The sequence below is a fragment of the Sylvia atricapilla genome, chromosome 4 (genome assembly GCF_009819655.1).
Source record: "Sylvia atricapilla isolate bSylAtr1 chromosome 4, bSylAtr1.pri, whole genome shotgun sequence".
Lineage (NCBI taxonomy): Eukaryota > Metazoa > Chordata > Aves > Passeriformes > Sylviidae > Sylvia > Sylvia atricapilla.
The window spans coordinates 68264984-68291906 of NC_089143.1; the positions used below are offsets into that span (position 1 = coordinate 68264984).

Sequence of the window (26923 nt, forward strand, 5' to 3'; positions counted from 1 at the left end):
AAGTAATCAACCTGACAATAAATCAACATGGAACTATGACTCTGAATCAATAGGAAAAGGATTATAGATCAGTCATTAAAATGCAGTCAGAAAAACACAGACTAATCTGATACTTACAGAACAACAAGACATATTTGAGAGAGTACTTGCATATATAGTCTTTGTTTTTGGAATCCAAAGGAACAACATTTTATTTTTAAATAAAGGCAATGATTTGCACTTAACCATAACAGGGCCACATGATGTATGATAAGAACATAAACCAAACCCCACTTACTTTAAGTCATCAATGACTTTTGCTTGCTCATTGAGCTCTCTAATATCAACTAAACGCTTCATAAATTTCCTTCCTCGCTGTTCTCCAGTTTGGATTCCGGAAGCTCCCTGTCGCCGGTGATCAACGGCCTCCTGTTTAAAATAAACATTTCATTAATGCTCTGATCAAAAACTGGACCTCAGTACTTTTTAAGGAACAGGCAAAGTGAATTTCACACCTTCAAATTTGGACTAGCGCATGCAAAAGAATCAATTCGTGTGAATAGGCAGCTGATTGGATTTTTTTCCAGTGATCCAAAGCCCATCATTCAGTTAGACACGCTATAACTACTACATACATGTCCCCATGAGCAGGATCTGCCTGCTTTCATATGTGCTCTGCTAGGCTGGAACAAATCCTGCTTCGCTGAGCCCAAGAGATATTCTACAGGAACAGAGTATCGGTGGGTTGGGGGGCTCAAACCCAGCAGGTGATTTACAATCCGCTGCCCAAATGTGAGCTTGCGTGCCTCTCCACCCATGAAGCCTCCACCTGATTTCTGAACAACAAACAGGAGCATTAGTATGCTGGGAGAACGTTTCCACTGTCAGCAGGAGACATTAAGGAAAAGCTGTTAAAATGGTTCTGTAAGAAAACCAAAAAGCAAGGTCAGCAGCATATTGAGTAGAAGTAGGTTTTTTTTAAAGTTTTTTTCATGTTAGTAACTTACTCTCCTGTGAAGAAAACCTAGAAGAAAGCCACAGCTTTTACACTTCAGGTATCTGAGGTTAGGTGCTGTATCCCCTCCATGTTTTCAAATCCAGATCAATATTTCCACATAATACCAGTAGAGATATGATCTGCAACTTGTTGCCTTTGAAATATGGAGTTAGAAAACACACACACAAACATTTCTGATTTGCAACAACACTTGTATGAGCAACAAAGACTTGCATACTGGACTCAAGACTAAGACCTTTCTATTTGACAGAAGACTTTTTCCAATTAGTAGCACTTATTTTGGTGGATTCACTTACTGCATGTATAGTGGGAGACATGGTGTCAACTTCATCCTCATCTGAAAGGTCAGCTATGTTCACAGAGTTGAGGTCAGCAATGTCATCAATGTCTTCCTCTCCTGTCAGTGTGGTGAGGGTGTTGCCCAAAGCATTCAGTCTTTTCCCAATGTTTGGATCCATGTGGACATCAATACCACACATCTTCCACAACACATTCAGTGTCCAGGTTCCAGCACTACTACTTTCTGTGTTAAAAAAACCCCAGTCAGTTTAAAAAGCTTTTCCTCTTTTAAAACATCCTCCATAGTGAATTATGTACTCATTAGCTAAGACAGTGTTTGTCAGGTACAAAGAACTGTCTTCCCTGCCCATTCTGCAAAAGAACACATTCCACAAGTGAAATGCTTGATGAAGATACGTCACAGTATTTCTTTAACAAGTGATGTAACACAGGCAGACCTAATGAAAATAAATTCCTTGCAGAGCAAGTAAACAGCACCTCAAGCTTCAGCTCATTCAAATGCAAGCAAGTACACCATTACAAAACAGAATTTGTAACAGCAAGCAACAGAAAACATATACAAATGCTGACCTATTTATTCAAGTCTTGAACAATGATGCTGGAAGATGTTATATTATGTGTGTTGTGTGCCTAGTGAATATCTTGTCTGCCCAGGATTTTTCTGAGTGCCACTTTTCAGTGTCCAAATACAGACCGTGCTCTAAGCATGACTACACAAGATACTGGTTTTCTTTCTAGATGGAATTATGACCAATACAGAGACTGACAGCTATTTCTGAACGTTCTGTAGAAGGTCCAGACTACTTAGACTGGGCAGAGAAGGAACTTGGGAAAAACAGAAGCCTTTTCTGGGAGAGGAGAAGGAAGGATGGCAGCTCAGGGTGCAAAGCCTCAGCATGAGGAAGATTTAACAACTCCTAGGAGAGGAGGCAGTGGGACAAGATTACTGTTATGGCAACTATTGCTGACTCTTCTCCAACCAATTAAATTAAAACACAGTTAAAGGATTTACATGTCACATTTTATGAATGCTCTTTTATGTAGGAGATTGATTTATTTAAACAAGCACATCACCTGCTGCAGCTTGTCCAGTTGTCCTAGAACACACTTCATAGGTACCATCTGGCACAACACCTACACGAAGCATTCAAAGAAAATACACTGATTAGGCAGCCAGTAAAAATTGCTTTAGACCAGCCCTTCCCAATCCCACCCTCAGTCTCCTGCCTGCTGTAATTAAAGAATGACAGGAGTTCTAGTTTTATTTCCTAATGAAGGACTTGTCTTATTTAGTAAAGTGAACCTACTTCCTAACTTACAAAATTCTAAATATATATTATGTATAAAAATATATATGTATTGAATCACCTTTAAATTCCATAAAAACTTCAGAATTTTCACCATTCTACATATAAATATTCTATATTAGACTATTAAAACTTACTGGGATCTTATGAAATTATATAAAAGCAATGCATCCAACTCTTCCAACATCTCTCAGACAGAGCTTAAATTATTACAATGATACATTAAGCAGCATAGTTTATTAATAAAGTAAAACAACAAAGGAATATAACCTTTTAGATCTGTACTATTTTGCTTTCCAGAGGCAAAAGTCTTTTTTTTTTTTCAGTTTTTTTGGGAAAGCTCAGCTGTTTTACAAGTCAATGGAAAGGGTGAAAATGGATTTACATCTGAAATACTCTTGTCCACTATGAAACCCCCCCCACTTACATGCATTCATGACTAGATCTCCTCTTATTTCTGGTTTCCAGTCATCCCAACTTGTCTCAAAGCCATCAGCAAAGCGGATGCAGAAGTTTTTAAAATGACCTTTGCTAACTAAAGACTCTGAGGAGCAGGCAGTGATGAGTGTGCTTTCAATGGTCAGGACTAAAGCAGAGCCAGTGTCGAGATCTGCAGAGTGGTTACACTGGAAGATAAAACCACAGGGAGAATTTACTAGTCAGTGCAAGGTCACAGTGATATTATAAATTTACTAATGCCATTTATCTTTCCCTATTAACTGATCTCCTGCTCATATCTTCTTGTATTTTTCCTTCTCTGCAGAGAATTTCAGAAGCATCACCTCTGCCCCATACAATGCCTTGCACTGCTGTTTCCTGAATGCAGCACCTACATTATAAATTTATTAGGGCAGTGGGAGTCGAGCGCCTCTGGAAAAGGAACAAAAATCCATGTTTGAGCAAGGACTATAATCCATATGGCCCCATGACCACAGAACACGATCCCAGGATCAACTCTTTTTCTCCAAGAAAGATGACATATGACTTCATTTAACAATGAGGAAAAAGTAGCTTTAATTTTTCTGTGGGTTTTTTGGTGTTTCTTTTAATGTGTACAGTTATGTACAATCTTAAGCTTACAGACTGGCCGATTAATTTCTAGCTCTGCATATGAACATCCATACTTATGTTTCCCTGTAAAAAAAGTCCACACATTTCCTTTTATAAAGCTAGACCTCTTTTGAAACATACATCACCTGGTTCTTGTATATGTACCACACACAAATTGGTATTTTAACAGACTTCCAATAGTCACACTTTTGCATACCTGGGGTGTGTTTGTGATGGGCAGGCAAATTCCTAAGTCATTGACAGTCAGCTGAAGGAACAGGGTCCCAAAGGCCTGTGCAGAGGTTTGCTGGATTCCAGGCAGCATATCCACCACTTCTTTTGTGGCCATATGAATATCTTTATGTAAAGCCATTCTCTGTTCATTCCAATTGTCATATGCTGCCTTGTAGTTCAGCCAGAATAGCACAGCTTGATTAGGAAATCAAAAATGCGTAATTAAAATCAACATGTTAACAAAATCAATGCATGTTCACCAAATAAATTTCTTTTTCCTTTTTAACAGCTCCTCCATTACTTTAAGTCAGAGTGTGTATAACAATGGTTACACACACATTCAGGGTGCAGTGATCAGGGTCATGCTTCAATGGACAAGGTGGACAAACCTGATCATTTACCATCAGAGTTAATACATTAAAATAGAGAAAAGTCCTGCTGTTTTCAGCTTTATTCATCTGTGAGGATTTACAACAGCAATCTCCTCCAAACCATCTGAAAACTAATCACCTCAACATGTGGAATTTCAATGTTTGATGACAGAATTAACAAATCTGTTAACATGGAGGAGATCTCCCAAATTTCTCAGCTACTTAACATGAAATATATCGAGTCTTGCATAAACATGCCTTTTGAGAAAAAAAAAAAAATCTCTTCCTCAGCATGAACACAAATTTCTAGCAATTGTCTCTACAATACCTCTGTCAAAGGCCACAGGCTGGGCAAAAACAATGGGTCTGTTCAGAGTGATAAGCACAGCTTCCCTGTCTGATGAGCCACTGATTTCTTCCCGGAGAGCATTCCTTAATCCAATTCTTGTCTTGAAATAGGCAACTTGATGGAAGTCTGAGCCGGCTTCTTCATAAACCTTAAAACATTCCAAAAAATGGGAAGAGTTCAGGGATGGGGAGTGGGAGGAAAAAACCCCCGAACTACTGCAACTGACAAAATATAGAACTAAACCAGTGAGTTGTGTCCTTTCCTCTTCTTGTCCCTTTAGCCAAAGTCCCTTTGAGGACCTTCACTATTATTGCATTAAGGTCTGATCACAGCATTATTGTCTTTATTTATCAGAAGTTGTTAACTAATGTAGCTATTTTTACATCCAGATCCACTATTGTGACAGTTGATTTACAGGTCCTAAGGTTTCTATTTGTGTGTTGTTTCTAGGCATCACAAAACACTTTCATATCCTAGAACGAGTGATTCCAGACAACAGCTGGTTTAAGAATACAAGAGGTACAACTGCCAAACCAAGACAGACAAATTAGGTCAAAATGTAGGTCTAGCAAAGTCTGGATCTCCTCTGATCTTATTCTTTCATTCAAATGTTCTAAAAATTGTGTCAATATCAACAAAAGTTTTGAGTTGGACTCAGTAGAAAGGCTATTACCCTTCTAAGTTCCAAGATATTAATAGTATGGGGAAAAAAAGCCCCCCCCAAACCAATAAAAACAAAACAAAACAACAACAACAAACCCAAACAAACAAAAAACCCAGCACTGTACAACAACCTCTTGGCTTGATTATGTCGTTTTTTAATCACACATTATTAAGAACATTACAGTATTACATGCAAAGATTTTGAGCACTAACCTGATGTTTAACAATCTGTCCCAGTGCCAGATTCAAATCCACCTGGCATTTTCCAAACAGTTTGAGGTAGCTGCTGCTTCCAGGCATTGCTTTGGTTTGCAGTCTGTTGGAGAGCTCAAGTTCTATCAACCCCGTTTCAAACCTCACAGCACGCATTGAGGGAGTTGTAGCTGTCACCTGAATTCCCTAATGGATAAGGAAGTTATAAAGTTATGAGCATCTGGTTCAGAGACAGGATGAGAAAGAAAAAAAAACAAACACACCACTGTTTTGTCATACTGAGATTACCTTAAATTGCAGGCTTAATGAGTAAAGAAGAATTTTTGGTTTATCTCCATCTGTTGTGCCATCATGTTCATTCCAAAGAGGTATTGGCTGCTCCCCTCCTGTACACATTAAATATGTACAGTCAGTTATACCAAAGAAAACATTTTAAAACCAATACACATAAAAAGGTGACCATGAATTAAGCCTCATTTTAAACAATGAGTAGTTGAAGGTTTTATAGAAACAAACAAGTATTGAAGACATCAATGCAGATTCATCTTCTGACATTAATTAATATCTCTCCACTAAGAATGGAGGAACAGAGGCATGTTCCTTCCTCCTGGGAAACTTTCCACAGGAAGTCTCAAAGTCTGTAAGGAGTGAAACCTTCTTTTCAAAAAAGGTGTTATTTGTCCCCTGCACCAATGTATCTCCTACTTATCTGACAATACAAGTTTAACACCTGACCAAACACTATGCAAATTCCATGAAATGAGGAATTGAAATTATATCAGGATTTTTCAACGAAAAGAGTATTCTGCAATTATTTTATTTTTGGGTTTACTTCCTCATCCTGGCATATTTCATCCCAAGTTATATACCCTTGAAGAAGCAATCTGGTTTTAATTCTCCTTGAGATTTATCTACATCCCAACTTAGGAAGAGCTTGCTGCCGGAAAAGCAGCAATTTAATTCTGAGAGCATTTAATTCTCTCCAAATATGCCAATTGACCTAATTACAGTTATTTAATGGTAAGGACAAGCAGTTAAATCATGGATTCAAAAAAACCCTAAACAACAATAAATTTTTATCACTCCATTTTATATCTGGATAATTTTCTTTTAATCAACACTGCCTTCAACTTCCAGATGCAATTATTCATTAACTAGCTCTCAATCTCTGCAACTTCACCTTCAGTAATTGGTACTTGCACAGTTTTTATACCAGGATAATACGCAAACAATATTTGAGTGCAACACAAACCGTAATTAGGAAAAATAGTATAGCACATCACACTAATTGGTATTTTCAAGCCATTTAAAAAAATACTTTGCTCCAAGCCAATTTCTGCCCCCATTGCTCTGCACTGAGCACCCAGACCCACGGACTGCTGACCTGACCACTCTCCTGCTCCTTCCCCAGTATGGAGGACAACAGTCACATTTCAAAAGCCATCAGGCTGCTACCTGCAATACCAATTTACAGCCTCGAAAAGCAGAGAACCAGCACTGGTAATAAACTCCTCACATAAAAATGCAGGGGAGATTGAAATGCAGAGTCTAAGAAATGCTGTAAAAGCTAAAACAGGTTTCCTGGTCCAGCTCTGTATGCTCCTCTACAAATAAAAATATTCTAATAGAATAATGACAGCTGTCAGAAGATTTATTCTTTCCCTAAGCACTTTCTTACTACCCAATACAAATATATTTTGGCTGGAACAAATATGAAGGCGTTTGTTAGCCTTCAGGGAATTTGGCATTTTCCATTTTCTCCACTGCATTTTCTAACTGCCTCAAGGCCACATCATGTGGACCTGCACCATTCTTTTATTGCATTTGTATACCTGAATATACACACCCACACACAGAGGGACATGAAAGGAGGCAGATGTACACACAGACAGTCTTCACTAAGTTACCACTTTTTATTCTTTCTTTCCTCATGATGTTTCTAGCTATTGATGAATCTTTCCAGTAAAGATTAACTACATTTCTGTAACAGCCTTTTAGGATCACTCAAAAAATGTTCAAATCGAAGGGAAGTGAATACAGCAAGTAACCCAGCCAAGGTCATACCATGGAAAAACATAGAGGCTGATGTCCAGAATGCCAAAAAAATCCTGCTTCCCAAAAAAAGTCTTGCGTATTATAAACCTAGAATAATTTCCAGAGACTCTGTTACTATTTCAAAGTCCAGTTTTGCTTCTTGCTGCTGCTTGTAGTGCTAGAGGTGAAATGAGGGTGTCTTTGAAATTAAAGAGCCAGTCCTGGGAGCTACATAGTATTGCCATCAAACAAGGTCTGAGGATTTTACTTAGAACAGCTTTTAAGCATTCTTCTTACCTGAAACCTTCTGTATGACCTCATTTACTTCCTTCATGAACACTTTTTGCACAAACACTAAATGGTTTAATAGGTCAGTTGTGAGATTATGTTCGAAGGAGCCAACCTGCAGAAGCAGAACATTTGAGAACAAATGTTAAATAAACATAAATCTTAGTTTTAAAATCAGTGGATTTTAAAGTGTTTTTAAAGTTTTAAAAACAGTGGATTTTTAGGGTTTTTCTTTTAGCTGCAAACATCAGAATTCTCAATTACAAACATGCCAGACTATTTTTCTGACAAAAGAATTTGTTAGTAGGCATGCCTTGCTTTTCCCCAGCAGGTAGGTTTCTTTTAAGCAGCATCACTTTTTCTCTCCGGGAAAATTAACTATGGAAATTGGCACACAAATAAAACTTGTGAATAGAACACTCTGTGTCGAGTAGATAATTTTATATCACTAACTATGTCATGTCATCATTGCCCTTGGAGCTGTCTAATCATAAAAAAACCCCGAAAACAACCAACCCAGCTATAAACCAATAAAACAGTCTTCCAGTTTTTAAGTATTTAGATTCAACCTGTAAACCTGTGAGTTCTAGAGGCGGCAGATTGTTAAAAAAAATACGAAGATGTACAGACAGAATTGTAAAGGGAAATAAAGATGACTGCAGCCCTCAAGACCTACCTCAGCCACACAGCGCAGATAGTTCCCCTGCAGGTAGTATCCTTGCTTGGCAGGGAGCTCATCGATGCTCCAGATCTGGTCAGAGTAAGTGTCATGCTCTTCCATAATGTATTTCCCTGACATGGTGACAGGAGGCAGGTTGAGACTGGCCGAAGGAGGAATGGTTGACATGTCAGTGGCAGAAACTTTGGAAGTGAAGCGCAGTCTGTGGTTTGGAAGCTCAAAATTAAATCTGGTTTGGGCACCTGTAAGAGGAAGGCAGGAAAAGAAAAGGTATGAATTGGGAAAAGAATCTCTTGTTTATCCTTACATTTAAGAACAGTTTTTGAACAATAAAAAAATCTGGAAATGTTTATAATGTTACTGAAATGCACAGAAGAACTAAAAAACTATAAATATCCACCCACAGGATTCTGGGTTGCCCTAATTTCTAAAGAAAACAAAGACTCCACAGTAATAAGATAGAGAAGGGAGTCATACAAACCACCCCAAGTGTACTGAGGCCTTCCAAGACTATTCTCAAGCAGCATTACAAATTAAAATTTAATTAATCAAGGATCATAAACTGATTTTACCAGTGAGAGGAAAGCTTCCTAGGAGAATGCTATATATGAATGTACGCACGTCTTCATGTGCTCTTCCATTCTGCCTCTGGGAAATGTCTCTGACAACCACAGTGTAACTTCTTTATATGGGCCCATCTGATTGAAGCCCATGTTAAAAAAAAACCCGAAACCTGATGGCAACAGATTCAAAGCTCCAGCTATAACTCAACAGAAACACTGAGTGCTTTTGGATGCTTACAGGAAAGCCAAACTAAAAGCAGTGATGTTTTTAAAGTTCCAGAGAACTGTTACCTGTCATTCCATGACTCCTCATTCTTCCCATCTTGTATTCTGCCTTCAGGGAGGGCAGGAGTGCTGCTCCAATAGCAATCCCATCTATCATGGCACTGAACTTCAGCACGATGGGCTTCTTTTCCAAGCCTTCTGGCAGCTGTGGGAATTCATTTGTCTCAACCGGCGTTTGATTGATGCTTGTTGGAGTCTTCTCAGAGGGCAGAGGAGTCGCCACATCTTCTTTGGCTGGCTGGGGCCTGTGAACCAAGACAAAGAGCAAGAAACCCTTCCTGTTAATCCATCTGCCTGTCCCACTGTCTTGGGCTATGTAACCAAAAAAAAAAGTTTATTCTATTCCATCTGTTGAAACCCGGTTGGGAAGGTGTTTTTTCTTTATCCGTTTTAACTCCGGGAGGGAGGGAGGGAGAGCCTTTCTGATAACAAGCCAGCTGTTAAAACTGGGTGGGGCATTGTTTCTTATCTCTGTTCACCCTCCCATTACCTCCACGGGGATATCTTCTGTTAATAGGCCATTAAACCTCACCAATGACATGACACATTACATCATCCCATTGTGAGATGCTCTACCCACGGAGGGGGAGCCAAACTATTTCCACCGAGATAAAAAGGAGCCACAAGTGTCACCAGACATCCAGTGTTCCCACGGGACTCCGGAAGGAAGACTGGACATATCTCTGGACCCTTTTCTCTACAGGACCATCTCTGCGTCCAACAGGACCACATCTGCCACTCCAGGAGGGCTGACTTTTTGTTTCCAACACCCCGAGCAACAGGGCGTCAGGTTGTATTCTGACTCTGTCAGTGGTCTTTTGTATTACTGCACTTATTTTATTTTACTTCTTTTTTTTCTTCCTATTAAATTGAATTTCTGACTTAGAGTCTCTCACTGGTTTTGCTTTCAAACCACTACACCCACAGATGCCCGAGGTGGCAAACCCCTGGGATTTGGAGCACTCACGCGGTGGAGGGCTGCCGGATGAGGTCGGAGATCTGCTTGGAGAGCTGGTGGGAGCTGCGCACCATCATACTGTGCAGCGTGGCCGGGTGCTGCGGGATGTTGATGCTGATGGCCCCCACCTTCACCACGGCCGCGTTGTTGGTTTTCAGCCCCCTCTGGGCGCTGTACAGGGCCTGGGATTTGGCAATGCTGCACTTCACCACAGTTCTGACAGCAAAAAGGAACAGCAGTCATTTTGCACGCCCTGCCAGTGGCAAGTCAAAGTGAGTTTTTAAGTGTTAGCTGAATTTTGGAGTAATATTGTTTGTCAACTACACCCACATTCCTTTTTCTCTCACTTTACACACAGATGCACTACATGCCACAAACAACTACGCTACACTTTAAGGGGACTACACATCATGCATGGCAGAAATACCTTTTCAAAACTGCTATTCTTGCCTAAAGTAAGGTAAGTTCAGTGCATACACACCGGGCTGCAGACAGACAAATTTGCACACACACAAACTAAAAAAGAGCCCTCCATTTCAATTCCTGTTCAGGAATAATCTTGAATCATCCTTTTGGTAAAAAGTCAAATCTGAGTTTTGCATCCAAATAGATCATTGGAGGAAATATTTAACAGTAAATACACAGGAAGTGACAGATGAATTTGTGAATTATTTCTGATGTTTAATTCAAACATATTATTCCAATATACATAATTAAACTTTATTTAAATGTTGAAGAGGATATGGTTCACAGTGGTTACCCAAGATAAAAATTTAACGGCGCTAAGCTGACAGGTTTCGATGTCATAATAGAATTTTGGCATTGCAGAATTCACTAAACTCCTTTTAAAAAATGTATTAAAGTAACACATTAATCTTTCTATGGTCAATTCCTGGAGGGTTACCCAATGGAAGTACATTATGCAGCCAATACAGAATTACAGCCTCAAAGAGAAGGACATGTAGTTGTCAAGATGCAATACATCAGCTAAAATGGCTGAAAAATAGACTATAAAATTGCAACATTCAATCTAAGCTTCTCAAATACTATATTTCAAGGGGTATAGCTAAAACACTTTTTGTGTCCTATTTAAAATTTTGTGTCCTATTTATAGACAGTTTGATCTCATGGTGAAAGATACAATATTCTATGAACTCCACTCTCTAAGTAATGTTTCTTCTTATTCTTATGTTAAAATATCAACAAGCCCCAGGCAACCCAGATATGGAAATACAAACAAACAAACAAAAAGACATCACTCTTCTGCTTATAATCAAGAAATACACAGCACTGTAAGGCAACTACTGGCCTATCAATAGCAAATTAATTGAGGGAAGTTCAAGGAACATTCTCAGATTTTCATAGCTATGTAAAAGATGTAAGTGACCTGAAGCAGTTCATAATTGATATTTTAGGGCAGACTGTCAAGTAGAAATGATTTCAAAATATGTGATGAAGGAAGAAACAATTCACAACGATTTTCAGGAAAACATTATACATATAAACATTACTTAGGGCCAGAATTGTTTTAATCCGCCTCTTTAAAAAAAAACCATAATTATTTCTCTTGATGTTTGCTCATTTCCTAATCTCTTCCTGCTACCATTCTGACTCAACTGTTGTGAAGCCAACCAAGAATATATTTCCATCTCCATCTATAACACAAAATACTACTGCCATTCAAACAATTTTAAACATTTCCTTAATTAAAAATGTATTACGCCAGTCTAGCTGTTGCAGGAAAAACAAACCTCAGCAAAAATTAACTGTGCTTTTCTCTGTATTTCATGAAAAAAATTAACTTCACCACTGCTTGCCTACAAAAAACCTACTTCCATGACAGAATGAAATGTGGAATAACTGTCAGGCTAGCCACTTATTATTAAAGATCTGCAGTTTGTTTACCTACACTGATATGCCTGTAAAACATCTCGCTGTATCTCATCAAAATCATTAATCATTATTTAAGTTATGTAACTTAATGCTTCCAGAAAGAATTCTATAGTCTGACATCAATACCATAAATGATCACTCTCCAGACAAATTTGTGACAAAAAGTCTTTGTCCCACTACAGAACTGACTAAAAGGCCAGTACTCAACAGAGTTCTGGGAATGTTGTAAAAAGTGTTGGGAGGAGAAAAAAGTCAGCAGGTGGCACAAAACATACAGGAACTACTTCACCGAGTCAGCTGAAAACTCAGGCAGCAGCAGATACCCGAGGAGTAAGTAAAGGGATCCTTCCCTTAATTCCAGCCATAAGGAATTTACTGTCCAAGCCAGAGACTGTATTGTGCTCATGACTCACCACCAGACCTATCCTACACTGATTTATCCAATCTTTTTAATCATTTATACTTTTGTTGACCACACCATCATGTGGCAGTGAATTCAACAGCTCAGTGATGCACTGGTTTAATGCTGCTACCAGAAAAGGAACACAAATCCCAATATTTTCCCTACATCACCTGCAGTTTTACAGTCCATCACCTCTCCTTCCAGAGCTATAAGGACATTTTAAAGTTAACCCTGTATTACAGCACTGTATAAACAGACACTGTGAGAGAGGAGGCCTGCACCCATACACACAGATCTTCAGCATGCCTGGGAGTTAAACCAGCACACAGGGAAATAAAGACAAAAAGGAATGGCCCTGCTCACAATGACACTACAACTATCACTCCAAGCACAGCAGTTACAAAGCAAATCTCACCTCTGTGTTCCCTTACATTTATCAACAGTATTTCAGCTCATTAAAAGAAGTATAGAAACAGATCTAAAGAACTTCAGGGCCAGTGAAACCATTCTAACATTACAGTAGTGAGTGCAGTGCAATAGCAGCCCCTAAAACTATATTGCTAACATTGACAAGGGCTTTTTTTAGGCAGATGTTTAGCAGACTTCATTAAAAAAAGCTTATCTAGGTAATACCAGATGTTAAACCAAAATGTATTCAAGCAACATCTGCTTCCACAATCACACACAGAAGGAATGCAGCCACTAGCTACACAACACAGAGTTAATTGCAAGACTATTAAACATAATAATATGACATACAGAAACTCTTGTTTGGCTGTGCTTGTAGGAGATGTAGGAAAATCCTCCAGTCTACAGATGAAGATTGAAGAGAAAGCAAGAAAAACAAACAAAAAAAAGCAAATAAAGAATAAACAGTCATGCAAAATTAGTCAGTTAATTACTTGTAACCCACAATATGACATTTATTTTCAAAATTACCAAGTTGAAGGTTTTGGGTTTGCTCATGTTTGTTGTTTGCTCTTCTTGTTTGTAAGACTTATCATTATTTCCCCCCTTTACTTCTGTACCTTCTCTATATGTAAACAGACATGAAGAGCTTTGGCCACATCCAGAAACCCTTCATGACTGTCAGATTGGAACTTTTATTTATTCCTCTGAAACAAACTTATTGGAAGCAATTTAGCTGAGGAAATTATGAAATTCTGTATGTTTTAACTTCCATGTAGCATCCTCGAAACTACCCAGGAATTCAAAGGAGAGAGAAACTCAAGTGACATTGTTTAGCCCCTTTCTACATGAGTAGTCATGCTCTAAGAGCAGTCCACATACTGAGCGTTACCCAGCTAACACCCCAACTGTGTGAGGAAGACCTGTGCTACAAAGAATTGTGGTTCATTCTGCAACTCAAACAGAAAGAGATGCAGCTGGGAACAAATTAAAATAATGCACGGCCTTTCAGACTCTGTGAACCTGGCAGAAATGAAAAAGCCAGAACAATATGGATGCTGAGCAAGTGATTCATGATGTTCATGCACAAGAAGAGGTTCTCTTCCCCTCTCCTGCCAGGTTGTGTCAGTTATGTAAGGGCTGGAGAAGGGATATTAGAACTGTAAAAATAACATGAGAGAACACAGAATGATGCATCATGAGAGCTGAAAAATATATCGATTAAAGAGACACTATAGCTCTTAAACAGGAATAATTAGCATCAGTAGATCAATTACTCTCTAAAAATCTCATATGGTTTTAACCCACAAGTTTCAAAAATTAATTAGAAGCATAAGTGAAAGAATACAACTCATACCATTTCTATGACCTCCAACAATTTTAAATTGTGAACTTCCTACTTACTGGATATTTGGGGTAATTCCCTCCAGCAGGACGATATTCACACCTCCAATGTGAGCAGTGGCACATGTCTCAGTCATCTTTTGGTGTAGAACATCTTTAGGAAAATAAAAATATTCAACAGCATTTCAGTACAATCCTTTAGGTATGCTTACTGCTTTTAAAAATATTTCATCAGGAAAAATAACTGAAAAATTACAGCTTTAGCAGTCACATTAAATGATGTCAACTATAAATTGTGACTAGAAGAAAGCCTTTGAAAATGAGTGTCTTATAAGAGAATTTCCTCCATAGCATTTTCTGAAAATCTTCCATTCTTTTATAATCCTTCAGCATCCTAGTCATTTTTTTTAAAAAGAACTCGTTGAATATTATTATATTACACACACATATTACACGTGCACATGAACACATATAGCTGCCAGGGAAATTAATCGCAGAGAACGCTTTTAGCTCATCCCACCTTTCATCTTCTCTTTCAGGGTGAAGCTGCCGTGGATTCTCTTCAGCTCAGATTCCATGGTGAGGCCTCCAATGTCAGCCTCCAGGTGGGTTCTGTTCACCATCCCTATCCCAAAGACGATGAGGGTGACGTGCTGCGGCTCGGAGGTCACCAGGCTGCGCTTCCGCCCGTTCTCCTGCTCGTTCTCAAACACCACCCTGCAGGCAGGCTCAGTGGGGCTTCGAACACCTGCAGCAACACCAGCAGTTATTTCAGGCTTTATTTATAATCAAGCCTTGGCACATACCATTTATATCTGTATTTCAAACCAAGGGTCACGTATCTTTCATGTCAAGGAGACTCTTCAGGAAAATTATCTGTGCCTCGCTCACTCCACCCCAATACCACTGCAAACTGAATCAAATCCAAGATACAACGAAGACAAACATGAGTGACGAGGTTTCATTATTTTTCATATGCTCTTATGTACCTTCTATAAATATTTGTAATGATCCAATTTTTTTGTAAAACCAGAAAAATGCCCTGACAGTTACCAATTGTCCCGTTTATTTTTTTAATCATCCCACAGGCAAATATTCTTGTAATTCTATTTTGGATGACCATGTTTTCCTTTTCAATGCTCAGAAGGCTAAAAGCAACTATAAGAAAATTCACATTTTGCGCAGATATTGTAACTGTGGATATGATATTCTGTGCATGAAAGACTGGCATCTGTTTAACAAAAGCTCTCATTTGACACCTCCTTAGATTTTATTCTTTAGTTAAAAGAAATCCAAAGAAAGTATAGCTACGGAGCAACTGTACCATCTCCTGAATATTTACAGCAACCTATGCTCAGCAACAAAAAGAATGATACTAAGTCAGCTCTCAGATTTACTTTGCTGTGCTTAAATACATTGGCGATAGCAATAATCGCACCAGATCTCAAGATTTTAGGTGAAAATATGGCCCAAACACCTGTAACTTTTATGGGACTTCACCAAAATCATACTTTATCCTTGCTGCCCTCACAACAAGGGTCACAGATTTTTTTTTTTCTTGTCAGTCATTCTCAAGGCAGAAATTGTCTCCCTTTAAAAGGTTTATGTACATGCCAGCATATTTTCGCAGAATGATAATAAACAGCATTTCCAGTACCCCCTGAACACAAAACAGCACTTCAGGAGAACAAACTCAATCCACACTATGCAATTAGTGAGAAAAGTAAAGCTTTTCTTTTGTACATCCTCTTGGTGAAGTAATTACAAGCTCCCCTCCACTGTCACCACTTGCCCCACTGATCCAAGTTAGATGTGGTGGGCAACTTGCAAAAACCATCACACGACCAAGCTTTAGAATGCCCCACTTAAACAAAAGCGTGCACACTCAATTATTTGGGCTCGTGAACCACTTTACCTGTCGGCCCAAAAGTTTCAGAGGACTTTTCTAAGATGCCAGTCGGATCGGAAATGAGCGAATAGAAGTTCAGTAGCTTATACATGTTCTGCCAGCACTCCGCAGAGGGCTCACTCTGCTCCGACACGGTTATGGAGTCGGAGTCATCCATATGGATCGTCACGTGGTCAACCACATCTTTGGAGCCTTTCCTGGACACTTTGGAAGTCCTTCGTTCCGACCTCCCCAGGGAATTCTTGTTGCGAGACTCCTTCTTGTTGTTGTCGTTGTTTGTCCGCTTGCTCTTGGTGTTGTTCACCCTGGTGCCTCCGTTGAGGCTGCCCCGGGAGCTGCGGCTGAAATCCGAGGAGCGGAAGTCCCTGTGCTTGCGGGTTTTGAAGGTGGGGGTCGGGGAGGCCGAGCCAGCCGTGTACCTGCTCAGTTTGATGTCTGTCTGCGTGGCCTTGATGTCATCTATCATGGTGCTGAACTGGTGAATGAGCCGCACCAGGGCCATGTCCACGTGCTGGCTGATGGACTGGCAGGAAATGGTGAAATTGCAGTGGAAGGTGTTGTAATAGCGCTTGTTCAGGTCGTGGAAGGAAAGGGCGTTGGTGGAATTGTGAGGGGTGCACATGGATTTCTCCATCACCACAGCACTAATGCTGAAAGTCTCTAACATCAAAGCTGGTTTGAATTCCAGAGGGGGAAGATTGACAGCTCCTTGCCTAAGGAAAGGAAAGGTACAAGTTACTGCTGTGTTGCTTTTTATGAGACTGAGGTTCGAATACATTTTTTACACAGCTTACATCTAATTTAGTGAACCTAGCCTTTTATTTCCCTTAGGATAGCACCTTTTTACCACAGTCCTAAATACAATAAAATGAACTTTAACAGTTTCATATTGTGTGCTATTATAACATAGAAATCATCTAGTTCTATGAAACCTGGCTTGGCATGCAACCATTCCATTATATCCTAAAGCTTTGCCCAAAACTGGTCTGGGGGAAGATTCAGCATTTTCACAAAAAGTCACATCATTATTTACAGGATTAATTATTAAACACTATTTCAGAGCCACTCAAATTCCCCCCCACTATTATTTCTACCAGCTCGCCCCCTTCCACAATCTCCAGTTTTCAAAAGGAGCTGAGATTCAAACCATTACAATTCCCAAACTATTCCATAGGAAGATTAAAAAAAAAAATTACCAAGAAGACAAAGTGAAAGATTAGAAGAATAAAGGGCTGCTCCTTATCCCGTGAAAGTGCTTTGGAAATCTATCACCACGTGAAAAGCCTAATTTCTGTTTTCACCAATACATGTATTTTTAAATCTCTCATCATACCTTCGGGCTCGCTTGCTTTTCCTTTCCTTAGCTGTGTCTGAATCAACAATATCTGCTCTGAGGCAGTCCAGAGTTCCTGAGAAGGAGAGGTACTCCCCAAAGTACATCCTGTAGCACAGGGGCATCGCATCCTGCGACTGAATGCCTGTGTAACTTAGCAGAGGTTTGAAAACAACCTATAAAACAAAACCCACCCATTTAGTTATGAAGGCCTTGAATATTTCCACACTCTTGCTCATCATTTGGTGATGCGCAACCCCAATTACCTGTGCATCTGCCAGCTGGACAGCAGGAAAGCCCTGGTTGCCTTCTTCTACTCCTGCAATGTCATCCTGGCTGGTGCTGTGCTGAGAGTGGGTGCCATCCAGGGTGTTCTGGTCGCTGGACAGAACTGTGTTGAAGTCTGAAGCAGAGGGGATTGTAGGAAGATTGGGTGCCGCACCTGGAAAATAAATACCCATGGAACACTAACACCACAGCAAATCTTACCACCACTGACTGGATTAATTCACCAAGATTATTTATACAGATAAACAAGCCACAGTGAGGTCTGTAACCTCACAAAGGTAGCATTCAGGATAAACAAACGGCCTGATATTGCTGGAACAGGTAGAGATTGCCCAATTCAAATTTGGAAAGAGTCTTCCTGCAGAGAAACATGTTCCAGTTTACAATGGAGCCGCAATAGTTCAGCACTATGTACAGCACGATAATGTTTGTAGGATTGGACTGTTGGTTCAATACTAAAAACCAATTAGAACAACTTCTTATTGCCTAAGATTAATATAGCACAGTTGAAGGAGTGTTAACAGAAAAACGATTCAAGTATAGTGTTAGTGAAAAAGAAAATTAAGACACATTGAAAAGTCTGAATGATGACAGGCCAACAAGAAAAACAGATGAGCTGCAATAAATTGTTACACATCTGGTTCTTTAATACACCTAAGACTTCCAAAAATATTGTTTTCTTCATTCCCTTACACCAGTTAACCCATTCCGAAGTTACTCTCAAAACACATTTATGTTTAGTCGCAAAGTTGAATTGAGAAAGAGCAAGGATTCCAATGCACAAATCATAAAATAAGCATATGTAAATTAGAGCAAAAGTAGCCAACAAAACCAAGGAACTCAGCAGCAGAAGATGATTTTATGGCTTGACTTCCGGCAGCTGCACATGGTTTTGGCAGTTACACTGACAATTCCAAATGTAACAAAAAGCTAAATTTTTGGAGGCAGGGTGAGGCAAAAAAAACCCAACAGTTTTGCTGAAATCCCACCTTTTCATTTTCCAGGTTGCTGGGAAGTCTGTCATAAGGAATACCTTGAACCAATTAAGCTTGTTGAATGTAAATCACTCCCTCAATTACTTCCAGCCAGAATGTGGCAAACACAGGCCCAGCCAACCCAGAACCATCTGGAACTCAGCTGCAAATTAGCAATACCTGTTGGAAAGCTGTTGTGCCCAGATTTGGTGGCTGGACTTTCCTGTACGACACTTCCCCTGTTGCCCACAGCATTGGACATCCAGTTATAGAAACTCACAGAGGAGGGCTCAGATAGCAAAGGGTGCTCAGACAACATGTCTGTGGCCACGGTATTTCCTGTGCAGATAAAGCAGAAATGTCAGCATTTCTTGCAGCCAAGTCAGCAAAAACAAGGAACATGGCACAATTTCACTGACAACACCTATTTACTATAAAAATAAGCCTAATTCTCAAGGTTTATTCCACTAAATTATGTGTCACACAGCACTACAGGTGCTACCACAATAGGTTTACATGGCACTAATGGATGTTGCACTACACATGGCTTTGCATTTGTTTATCTCTACCATTAATTAGAGGAAAGGAGTCATTAGGAAACCCGAATACCTTTTTTTCTGAACAATATTTCAGTCCCTGACAGCAAAGGAGAGAGGTTTAGAGAAAATACAGTATAATATACAGTACGTAATTTACATATAAAGAAAAACTGGTAACAATACACTCTGAAAAATAATACAGAGCATAAACACTTCAGTGTTTCAAGCTTCTAAAATATTTGTTGAAAAGACCGTTACTAAAAATCTGCAATTTACCATATGCAAGCTAAGTTACTGAAATATCAGTTTCAGCCCTCTTTTTGAGCTACTTACAAGGTTAAGAAAAAAACAAACACAAAATTATTAACTCCTTATTTATTCAAAAAGACTCAAAAATTATGCTACACCTCTTTATGCTATATCATACTTTTTTATGCTACATCATACCTGTTCTTGTTAAAGAACTACTTTTAACAGCAGTTGAACTTCTTTGAGGTGTCCCTTCCAAAAGATTGTGCAGGCTAGGAAAGCTCCCAGTGAGATAGCTGAGCAGACTTTCTTTCCTTGGACTTTCCCTGACTCCCATTCCAGAGCGGCCAATGTGCACTGGTGAATCTGTAGCTGTATCTCCACTGGTGTAACTCAAGGAATGATATGGATGGATGCCCTGTGAGCAGAAAACAAAGACATTAATAAAGTACTGTGGAAACTGCAAAAACAAAGCAACACTTGGTCTGAATATAAGGCTGGAATACAATAATTTTACTACTGGAGAGCTTTGCCAGTCTTCAATTTTGTATCATGACAGTTAAATCCTTGTTTCTGCTGCCATAAATAAAAGATCAGAGGCCATAAAGGTTAGGATACATCCTTAAATGATGCACATGAAGTTAATTGGCAAGAAAAACAACAAAGAACAGATGTAGAATATAGACCAACTGCTGAAGCATCCCTTTTGTAAGGTCAGGAGCAGACCTTCCATGTGCTACAGTTACTTTTTGCATGCATTTATTCATCTGCAGCTGCAGAACTGCTCCTGAACAGCCCAGCCACAACCCCCTTTACCCTGGTGCCCAGCCCTGTGCACTCACCTTTATTTTCAGCACAGAATCACTGTGAGTGTGAGTCTTGGACAACTTCCTCATGATCTCAGCACCAGTGACAGGCCCCGAGGAGGCACTGGCAGGGGGAGGGCGATTGGCTGTTCCTTCCAGGAGCATCGTGTGCTCACTCACAGTAGCTGCACCCAAGCAAACAGTTTTCCTCATATAGATATATTTGGAGAGCCAAGATTATCTATTATCAGGCACATTTATCTACAAGCAGCCCTGAACTTCCAAGTGGTGACAGACACCTGCACAGTGCTGTCTGATTTCTAGACAAATAAGAACACCTCAGACAGAGGTCTGCTGAGTTTTGTTTAATAATCCAAATGTCTCTGCTTAATTGAAGCACATATGTGAGAGGAGGAGGCAAAAATTTCCATTATACTGTATGATTATGTACAAGTTTCTCACACAAACACCTTTGGGTATGCTCTCTTAAAGCTGCTAACTGCTGCCTGGCTTTCAATTGAAAGTTTGCAAATAATTAAGTTGATTTCTTTTATGCAGGAAAAAACAAGACAAGAGATGTGAAGAAAGAGGTCTCCCATTTTGCTTATCCCTGAACAAGCACTGATTATTGTAGTACTACAATTATTGTTAGCAGCAGCTTCAGAACAAAGGTGATATAAAAAAAGAGCCTTGATAATTGTAAAAAAGGAGACTATAATGTGTCAAGCATTAGAACTAAAGAAGATTCAAATGTCTGAGAGGAGCTGCTTGTCCCTATGAATGTTTATGTAGATGATAACACAAAAATACCTGCATCAAATTCAAACTCTGCTCCATCAGCACTGGTGTCACTCTGAAGGGCCCCTCCATTGTCCAGCCCAAGGCCATCCTCATGCTCGTGGCAGGCATTTGGCTGCAGTTTCATTGGCTGGGTTGGTCTGTGCAAGCTGACTCCTTTAAAGGCTGGGGTGACCACAATGAACTTCATCCACTGCCTTGCTAAGGCAACCAGACCTTTCTTTAAGGTCACCAAGGCAGGAAGGCCATCACTCTTTAAATAAATTTAAAAAAAAATTAAAAATTCATATCACAGCATTTTGAAGTAAACTGAAGAGGAGAAAAAGTCAAAGCACTATTAAATCTCTGTGCTTAAGAGGCTTATGACAAATATACTGGCAGCACAACACATGAAGCAAGAAGCCAAGGAGCTGAGAGAAAAATTACAGCTTCATTGAACACAGTAAATACATTTATCTACATGACCTGAGGATCTAGCCCAAGGGGCCAAAAATAAACAACAGGAAGCAGGTTTGTTCAATATGAAGTTAAAAGTACTTGAGTAATTATTAGACTTTGAACTACGGGCTAAGATTCATAGCAACTCTGTACAAACAGAACAGAAATTAAAAAGATTGTTTTTTCCATTGTTCATAAGCAGTATTATAGTAACATAAATTTGAGGCCAAATATAGGGATTGTTTTGATTACATCACTGAATTGTCCTAAAGAAAACAAAAGCTTGCCATTTTGACCACAAATCAAACTGTGTTATTTGTGCCACAAGCTGTGCTATTCCTGATCACTGGCTCTCAGCTGAATATGCTGAAGTGTTTAAATCTGACAGCTGTGGAATTGGATTATGAAAATGACACAAAATCAGGAATAAACAGTCCTCCCTTATGCCTGATGTTTGTTCAAATAACTATTCCCACAACAATCTAGACATTTACATTCTAAAGCCATCAAGGAAAGTATTCGATTCTTAAACCCCAAAGTCTGTGCAATTTCAGTTCCTTCCTCAAACTGTCTGCATTAGCCCAGTGTTTCTAGAAGACATGAAAACTCGTACCAAGGAGAGAATTTGGAATAAACTAACGAATTCAGGCACTTGCTTCAATAATTGAGACTTACTCAATTTTAAAACCATGAAAAATGAAATCTTATAGAAAGGCCATTGAAAGATGATAGAGAAGGAATGAAATCTGATTTAAATAGTCACATACAGTTTTAAAGGCATTCCTTTTTGGTACATGATCTCATGTATTTACTAATAAAATAGTTTGATAAACATTATGCATATATGCAGGTCACAATAAAAAGAGCAGATGTCAAAAAAAATTAAATGAGAGAAACAACACCTTCTTATCACTTTAAAGATGCATATGAGTTTGGGTTATATTTTCTTGTTTGCTAACCTTCCTCAAACTGTTGCCAAATTTAAGACATTAAATTGGCATATTTGAAACTAAAGGACTGAGATACTTCCAGTTTTTCTGGGTAACTCACCATAGTGGCATCCTCAATGATGGAGTAATTTGCTTGATGAAGGTAATGGTGCAATATATTACACAGTAAACAAGAAGGATTTTCTTGCAAGAAACGAGCCACTTTGGTAAGCCTGTTGTACTTGCTTCTCAGAGGGAAGTGCACACTTTTATTCTAGATTAAAATAAAAACATTTTCAACATATGAACATACCTGCAAACAGAGCATCAATGACAAGATTTCATCTCCAAGATAAACTTCTAACCCTATTTCGAACTTCTGCAACAAAGACTTGCTTCATAGGTACCCACTTTATTTTAAATACTGCACATGAAAAATCATTCTGGATGCATATTTATTTATATGAAGTAATAAAAGAAAAGCCTGGATTCAAATTGCAGACCTTATAAAGTTACCTCTGGACTGACAGACATATGCAAAGCCAGCTGCAATTTTCAAAGAAAGTTTATTGCTAGTTAAAGGTGGAACAGGCACTTTTTCCAATTTGGTTTAATGCTAGAAAGAGGGCAGGAAGAAGAAACATGAAAAGAGGTAGGAATAAGAGACTGCTGCAAAGGATAATTTTTGAGCAGAGCAGAAAACCTGCATCATTCTTAGGTTATCCATCTCACTATGCAGGACAGAATCTCAGCACGGGTATCACGTCAAAATCTTCCCACTGGATAGTGCCAATCAAACCAACAGCAAACAAAAATACTTCATAAAATATAGCAGGCACTACTGCCATACTTCTTACTCTTACTTTACCTGGAGATGCACTCCTGTAAAAAGCATGAGACTTCCTCACCAGTAACAGCTCTGAAATTCAGACTGTGTCCAAAAAGCACAGCCTTTTGTGAATTCTTGTGACCAATTCCAAAGGCTCACAAGAGATGCTCTACGTTTGCCAGCAAAAACATCCCCAATTCCAAAAACTAAATATTACCTACCACACTGTCCTGTTCTGATATGCTCACTGATTTTATAAAGGTCATTTACCTCCAGAGCTTCTGTCATAATGCACCCCATAACAGCACAGATTCGCAGGGTTCCTTCTGTTTCCAGTTTATTTAATGATGACTTCACTTGATCAATGGGAACAAGCCAAGCACCAACTGCAGGTGTGGCAGTGCTCAGGAGGTTCAGCTGCCTGTGGAGACAAATAAAGAGAAAGGGGTGTTCACATGGCAGCAGCAGCAGCAAGCAGGATCTTCTGATGCTGTTATGAATGACAATATGGGGCATTGATGCAAAGTAATAAACACAGACTTGCTGCCCAGAAAACGAGAACTGGCAAAAAGTACCTGAGGCAATTTTTGTTTTACTCACTCACACACTCATGATTCTTCCCACTTTTGCTATTGCTATTCCTTCCTTTTCCCATCAGTATTTCCTACTGAAATCATACAGTTTGAAATTCTCATCACTGACTGAATTCCACATTAAGTGTTACATGTCATGAAGGACTTTTGCTAAAGGGCTGAGGATAAAGTATCAGTAGAGTATTTTCTGACTTACAGCTCTATACTGATAGACTGAAATATTTGGCTTTTTCTACATACACAATGTGAAAAACTATCTTAGAGAGACACATCTTGAACTTCATAGTGCAATGACAGTCAGATCATGGATGATATACCAGATCAGGTTGAATACCAAAAGCACTGAGCTGTTCTCTTCCACATCATCTCACCTACTCAAAACAAACACCTTCCCCTGCCTTTCTCCATCTCACCAGAAGTTGTTAGTGACGGCTTTTTGTTTTATTTGGGTTTTTACTCTTCCTTTTTTCTTCTTTTAATCACATCTAACTAAGAATTTTCTAGCAGCACTTCCATCAAAATTACAACAGTAAAAAACTGAAGTAAGTCTTATGGCGATATATACAAACTCAAAATTATCATTTCCAAAGAAGTTTCAAAAATTATTGGAATTTCATTCAGAACCTACAAAAAACAAATGCAATTTAACAAAGCAGAACTGCCATTTTCTCTCTTATGTCAGGTAAAATTATACCTTGAATATATATGGGCCGGGGAGCGCACGTTAGTGGGAGCTGCAAAACTAAACCAAATTTCTTTGATTGTCAGCTTCATGCTGCAGGAGTCAGGGGGAGGAGGCATCAAGGGGATATCTTTCTTCAAATCATCAGATTCAACACCTTCATCCTTCAAAAACAAGGAATCATGAAGTTAGAAGGGAAACTGCCTTCCAAAATTATTACACTGAAAGGTAAGAACATACCATACATGCCCATAAATTTTTTTTCTCATAGGTATTCAGGCAAAGAAAAATAAACTCATGCTGCCCACTAATCCTCCCAAGAGAACCTGCAGAGAGCTGGAAGTTTAGTGTCTAAGCAAACAGGATGAATGACCAATCATTTCTACCCCGTTTGAACACACCTGCTCATCTGAAACTGAATTTCCATTAATATCTGAAGAGGGACTTATTCTGTCACAAGGGAGGTTATCTTCAGACACATCAGTGTTGTAGCCACTACCAGTGGGGGAATCTGAAGAGTTGTTTGATGCAAGCAATCCACCTCTCTCTGTGTCTCTTGATTTACCCATAACTCCAAATGTGTTATACAGCACTGCCCCAGACTGTCTTCCCCCTGTAAAAATAGCCAGACTGTAAAGGTTGGCAGCACATAAACAGCTGTAACTTATGCTCCACAGAAAAGATCTGTATATAAGCAGAGAAATATACAGGATTTCGGTTAAAAAAGATGCAGTACATTTTTTTCAACAATTTATCACTACAACTTCGAGCTTCTGATGGTCTACCACAAGTAGGTGAAGAGTACTCACATGAAGGCTTTTTAAATATTATTGTCTGAAAAAAAAGTAACTTGGATGATAGAAAACACTGTGGTTTGGGTTTTTTTTTACTTTTTGTAGCTAGCTTTCCCCTCCCAGAGCGAAACTCTGGCTCTATAATGGACTTCCTGTGGATAAGGTGAGGATTTGAGTGATTAGTGAAAGCATCTATTTCAGAAACTGATGAAACCAGTTTATATGAAATTATTTCACACTATTATTAGTGGTACTTACAACTAAAAAGTCTTTATTGTATAACCTATAAAATTTATTTACCACAGACATGTACTATTCAGTATCACCTAGATTCGACAATTTCTGATCAAATAATTGTTAAGCCAGACAACCTAAAAACAGAATTGTCAGTAATCTCATAAAAAATAATATAAAGAGTTTAGAAGATTTACCTTTTATAGTTAAATTTTCAATTCCACACTCAAACATTATCCAGCCCCACTTCTCTTGACTAGGACCAATTCGAGCTACATCTGGAACAGCCTGTTGATCTGTTTCATCCACAAAACTGAACTCATCCAACTCTTCCAAAGTAAAAAGAACTTTTGATTTCCCAAAAGGAATGGCTGTTATTGCACAAGTTCCAATATCTGTGAAAATAAACATATTTATTACTTTGTTCCAGAATGGAAAAAACTTTACATCTTCCAAAAGTTCTCTGAATGAGAGAGTGTTTTGGGGGAGTTATCCCTTTAGTATTCCTCAAACAGAGGGGAAAGGTGGGGGAGGAAGAAAAAGTTCAAACTTGAAGCACAAGCAAGAAAAAAGAAGCCCAAATAGAGGGGTAAATGGCCTTGCTCCTGGTGTGTTAGTATGAGCAGGATAATTTTTAAATTTGAGAAATAACAAGGACTGAGTAATATTTTAAATAACTTTATACCTAAATGTCACATACCTCAGGAGAAGAACTACACTGAGTCACTTTATATCCCTTCTAATCCTTACTCTCTGCCTCCAGTTTGTAACTGCATCCACTTTTGAAGTAAACATGAAATGCTAAGATCCTAAGAAAGGTTCTTCTCAAACCTTTTAAACAGAAGATGATGACTTTTCTTGGTTAGAACTCCAAAACTGGCACTCTTGAATGTCTGTAGCATATACCTGACACAGGGCACTATTGCTAAGATTCTACCCATAGCTAAGTAAAAAGGGAGGCAACTATTTCAGTGTTCTCTGGTTTTGTTTTCCTCCAATTTAATTTGCTCACTCATCTTTGCACAGCAGTAGGATTTTCTGTTGTTTATTTATTTATTGGTATTTTTTAATCATCCTGGCTTTACAGACTACTTCCTCATGTCTAAAGACTCCTGTTCCTTATGGAACAGAGCAAAAACTGGTACAGATTCCATCAAAATTGAAGAAATTCAACAAAAACTGCCTCTAC

At 38.9% G+C, this 26923-nt stretch overlaps 1 protein-coding gene across 11 annotated transcripts in view; it reads right to left on the minus strand.

Annotated features, from left to right (window-relative positions):
- BLTP1 (bridge-like lipid transfer protein family member 1) overlaps positions 1 to 26923 on the minus strand; it is an 87385-nt gene that overhangs the window by 16559 nt on the left and 43903 nt on the right. For 8 of the 11 annotated variants that reach the window (XM_066318217.1, XM_066318221.1, XM_066318216.1 and 5 more), the window contains exons 35-61: positions 25932 to 26129; positions 25108 to 25319; positions 24719 to 24870; positions 23702 to 23852; positions 22724 to 22876; positions 21248 to 21488; positions 20474 to 20622; positions 19830 to 20049; positions 19024 to 19182; positions 17848 to 18023; positions 17582 to 17757; positions 16255 to 16961; positions 14860 to 15087; positions 14400 to 14493; positions 13347 to 13397; positions 10301 to 10507; positions 9340 to 9578; positions 8483 to 8727; positions 7816 to 7921; positions 5773 to 5870; positions 5485 to 5670; positions 4588 to 4756; positions 3872 to 4083; positions 3032 to 3230; positions 2372 to 2431; positions 1294 to 1520; positions 278 to 408 (exon numbers count right to left, since the gene is read on the minus strand). In XM_066318217.1, the coding sequence (XP_066174314.1) occupies positions 278 to 408; positions 1294 to 1520; positions 2372 to 2431; positions 3032 to 3230; positions 3872 to 4083; positions 4588 to 4756; positions 5485 to 5670; positions 5773 to 5870; positions 7816 to 7921; positions 8483 to 8727; positions 9340 to 9578; positions 10301 to 10507; positions 13347 to 13397; positions 14400 to 14493; positions 14860 to 15087; positions 16255 to 16961; positions 17582 to 17757; positions 17848 to 18023; positions 19024 to 19182; positions 19830 to 20049; positions 20474 to 20622; positions 21248 to 21488; positions 22724 to 22876; positions 23702 to 23852; positions 24719 to 24870; positions 25108 to 25319; positions 25932 to 26129 (5146 nt within the window). Of the gene's footprint in view, positions 1 to 277; positions 409 to 614; positions 816 to 1293; positions 1521 to 2371; positions 2432 to 3031; positions 3231 to 3871; positions 4084 to 4587; positions 4757 to 5484; positions 5671 to 5772; positions 5871 to 7815; positions 7922 to 8482; positions 8728 to 9339; positions 9579 to 10300; positions 10508 to 13346; positions 13398 to 14399; positions 14494 to 14859; positions 15088 to 16254; positions 16962 to 17581; positions 17758 to 17847; positions 18024 to 19023; positions 19183 to 19829; positions 20050 to 20473; positions 20623 to 21247; positions 21489 to 22723; positions 22877 to 23701; positions 23853 to 24718; positions 24871 to 25107; positions 25320 to 25931; positions 26130 to 26923 lie in introns of all 11 variants that reach the window. The other 3 variants (XM_066318222.1, XM_066318213.1, XM_066318214.1) reach the window with 3 other exon arrangements.